The sequence below is a fragment of the Triticum dicoccoides genome, chromosome 6A, assembly GCF_002162155.2.
Source record: "Triticum dicoccoides isolate Atlit2015 ecotype Zavitan chromosome 6A, WEW_v2.0, whole genome shotgun sequence".
Classification (NCBI taxonomy): Eukaryota; Viridiplantae; Streptophyta; class Magnoliopsida; order Poales; family Poaceae; genus Triticum; species Triticum dicoccoides.
In genome coordinates, this window is record NC_041390.1 from 63438230 (window position 1) to 63442194 (window position 3965).

Here is a 3965-nt window from a genome sequence, read left to right on the forward strand (position 1 = left end):
CCACCCCCCGGGCAAGTAGCCATGGAACCAATCTGGATGGTGGCCTCCAGGAGCAGCTCGGTCGCAGTAGCCCCACCTGCCCACCATCAGAACCTCCCCTTCCTCCCGGTATATCTTTGCCCCTACCCCGTCTCCTCCGATGCGGACCTCCGCAAGTATGCCACAGGTGCCCTCCGTTCCTCGCCGGCTCCTCCTACCTCCTCCTCTGCCGCAGCAACCAACCTCCGGCCTCTCCTTCTCCTCTGCTCATCATTGGCGCCAACACTACTACCTACCACTACATACCCTTCGCCCCCGCCCGACGCACGACATGATCTAATTTAATGTGATGGTTGCCATGGAGGTACAATTTGGTGTCCATACAGAATTGCTTCCCAATGGAAAGAAACTTGGCTGCTTTCTTTAGTGTTCATGATGTTTTTGTAAAAAAAACATGTGTGTTTGAATTGTTTCTCAACAATAACTCTAATTTTTTATAGAAATCAATTTCACGCGTGTAGTCTACAACTCTACATTGCTTATCTTCGTTAAATCTTCATTATTTTCCTTCAGCATTATTACTATTGCATTCAGTTGATTCAGCAGAAGACATCTCATGTGGCCTTGAAATGTAATCTTCAGTCACATCCAGATATGGTGAGGGATCCTAACTTTATGTTGTATTTGCTTGCTTGATCCATGATACATACATTATTTTGTAAACTGACTTAAATATGCTCATGTTTTGCTAGGTGAGGATGTTGCTCGCTTGCTGCATCAAACCTGAAAATTTATGATCTTATGAAGATTTGTGATGTTGTCGAGGCAAAGGTTGAAACGGGTGTATATTTCTTGTTTTCGTATAAGTATATTTCTTGTTTTCTTATGCAAACATGTCCTTACTAACTGATTGTAACTAGCATAATCATGCCATCTTGTAAGACTTTCTAACCCCTCACTATTAATGAAAAAAGAACACGGTAGGGATTTTTCCCTCCTGTAAATGGTCAAAAAAAAATTTGGAGAAGGTTTTGTTCCTTCAACCTTTTGATTTTGTGGCGCAACTGACTTTGGCTTCACAACTTGTTTTACTTTTGTTAATTGGATCATAGCATAACCTCTTTCCTGACCAGCAACTGTTGTGTTATGTTTGCCTATCTCTGGAGAAGGTGGGGATGGAGAGAAAGATAAGGGAAATGCTACACTTACAGACTCTCAACGAAATTCAAGGGTGGAGAGATTAATGAGGAGCACACACGTTAGCCTGTAACCTCTCTCCCGTGGCCTAGGATTATTGGGAAGATAATAGCAAGCATGTTGCTGAACTACAATAGTTCAGCATGAGGTTATGCTTAAAGGTCGTGTGAGGTTATGCTTGAAGGTAGTGCTCTCCAATGGCTTGAAGATAGATACACCAAGGAAGGACAGGCAGCGATGTTTAGTACGATGTTAAGTTTAAGGAGACGGTACGAGTGTCGATGAGAACATAAGTAGAGAAAAGTTATATGAATGAAAAGTTGTTATGTTTAACACACATTTTTGAATTAGATTAATTATTTGGCCAGTGTTTTTGTTACTCGTAGCAACGCACGGACATTTAGCTAATCATGTATAGATCCGATGGTTGTTCCGAGAATAGTAAAACTGAAATGTACTAGGAAATTTCTGTAAAATTCATGTGAAGTTCAGAGAGTGTGTCTGTCTGACTCACCCTGTTGTACTCCTCGAGCCAGGATTCCTCCTCGAGGGCCGCCTGCCACCTCTCCATCCTCTCCAGCACCTCCTTCCGGCTGAACTCCTCGTCCCTGGCCTCCGAGATCCGGGCATCCAGCCGCTCTAGCACCAGCGACCGCTCCGCCGCGTCTGCGCAGCCGTCGTCGGACACAACCTCGTCGCTGCCGCCGTCCTCCTCCTCCTGCGCGGAGACGATGCGCGCGCGGAGCCGGATCTCCCTGAGCTCGCCGCGCTTCCTGGCCAACAAGTCCTTCATCCGGCGCCCCTTGAGGCCCTCCAGCCGCGCCACCTCGGCCTCGACCTCGCCGATGGCGCCCGCCGAGAGCGCGTCAGGCTCCGTGATCTCGTCCTCCGAGGCCGCGACGTTGCAGGCCACGCCCTGGAACCGGCTCTGCTCCTCCGGCGGCGTGTCCATCAGGCTCCACAGCTCCAGCATGGCCACCACCAGGTCCTGCAGCCTCTGCATCCTGCCCCGCTTGGCCTCCCTCAGCCTCTCCGCCTCCGATTCCAGCCTCGCGATCGCGCCGTCGCTGATGTCGCCGGCACCAGCTTCTTGGACTATGGTGGTGATCTCTTGCGGATCCATGCCAAGAACCGAGGAGGACGCGTGCAGCGAGCTCGTGAGCTCTGCCATCTTCTTGATGCGATTGTCCTGCCAAGAACAGAACAAATTTCATCAGTCTCTCAATGACAGACTAGTTTCGATATTTCTTTTCTAATCCGAACTAACTGGACCTTCTCGGATTGGAGATGCCGCAGGTGCGCTCTGAGCTCCTGGAGACTATTCATGGTGAGGTCGTCGGGGTCGGCGTCGACGCGCGGCGGGGGCGGCCGTTCGCCGGGCCTCATCTCCTGCCGGAGCCGGTCGATGAGCTCCGTGACCTCGGCGATCTGCCGACACATCTCGTCCCGCCGCTGCCTCACCTCCTCCAGCTCCGGCGCGATCGCGCGCAGCTCCTCCCTGAGGCTCCCGGCGCTGGTCTGGGCAGCACTCCGCGGGTCGTCGCCGACAGCGGCGCGGAGGGCGGCCAGCTCGGCGAGGGCGGCGGCGATCTCCGCCCGCAGGCGCGCGCCTTGCTGCCTCACCTGCGCGACCTTGGCCCTGTAGACGGCGAGGCAGTCATCCTCGAGCGCCCGCAGCGCCTCCCGCCGGTCCTCCTCCGCCTCGCCGACCTCGTCCCACGCGTCCCGGAGCTCCCGCAGCAGCAGCTCGCGCCGGGGCTCCATTCTTTGTCCCGGAACTCACGGGGAACGGGATAACCCGCATGCAGCTTCAGGGAGACGGCCATGTCACCCGCCGTCGGGTGGCCGGCCTCATGGTTCCTCCTCCGAGGACGATCGATCGGTGCCGGTGGTGTGTTACGTACGTCGGGGTCAAAGGACGCGGCCGTACGTGGATGAGACAACGTTGGACGGATCAGCGCGACGTGGCGGACTACGGCCGCGGCGACGGCCGGACGGCCGGACGGACGAGCGACACGACGGCGACGGCTTCAGGGATTCGGGCGATCGGTCGAGAGCAAGTTGCGCGAGCGCGGGCGATCGGTGCGCGCATGGCATGCGTGTGACTGGAGGAGCACTTTGCATGCCTGCCTGCGCAAAGCTCTTACCAACGGTACGTAGCGGTGAAATCCCCAGCTAATCATGTTATGCCAACTCAGCCAGTATCTAAAACTCCTAGCACAAGACATGTAGAACAAAACCAATCTTGATATTTCAAACCGATTTAAATTTCTATTTTTCAATCCACTCATTTCACTCAATCCATTTCACTGTAGCAAATGAGTGAAATCGTTTTTTTAAGGTTCCGAATCAAGTGAAATCTATTTTTTGAAATCTACTTATTTCACTCGATCCAATTCAATGTTCCAGTCAAATTATTTCACTCAATCTAGTAAAATCATTTCTCTTGAGTGAAATTATTTTTCTGAATTGAGTGAAATCATTGCTTTGAAATGAGTGAAATATGTTACTGGAAATGAGAGAATTCTTTTTTTTAATGAGTGGGTTTTCTTAATTGTCTAAATTAGTGTTTTGAGATGAGTGAAATATGATTTTGAAACTCGTGAAATCAATGCTTTGAAATGAGTGAAATATGTTATTGGAAATGAGTGAATTCTATTTTTTTTAATGAGTGGGGTTTTTAATTGACTAAATTAGTGTTTTGAGATGAGTGACATATGATTTTGAAACTCGTGAAATCATTTTATTGAAATGAATGTTTTTTTAAATGAAGCAATTTTTTTAAACGA

At 50.5% G+C, this 3965-nt stretch overlaps 1 protein-coding gene across 1 annotated transcript in view; it reads right to left on the reverse strand.

Moving 5' to 3' along the window:
• Positions 1-3141, reverse strand: part of LOC119319294 (65-kDa microtubule-associated protein 3-like) — a 5100-nt gene extending 1959 nt beyond the window's left edge. Inside the window, exons 1-2 of the mRNA XM_037593781.1 lie at positions 2449-3141; positions 1691-2365 (exon numbers count right to left, since the gene is read on the reverse strand). Coding sequence (XP_037449678.1) covers positions 1691-2365; positions 2449-2940 — 1167 coding nt within the window. The 5' untranslated portion in view covers positions 2941-3141. The remainder of the gene's footprint in view (positions 1-1690; positions 2366-2448) is intronic.
• Positions 3142-3965: the final 824 nt, after the last annotated feature.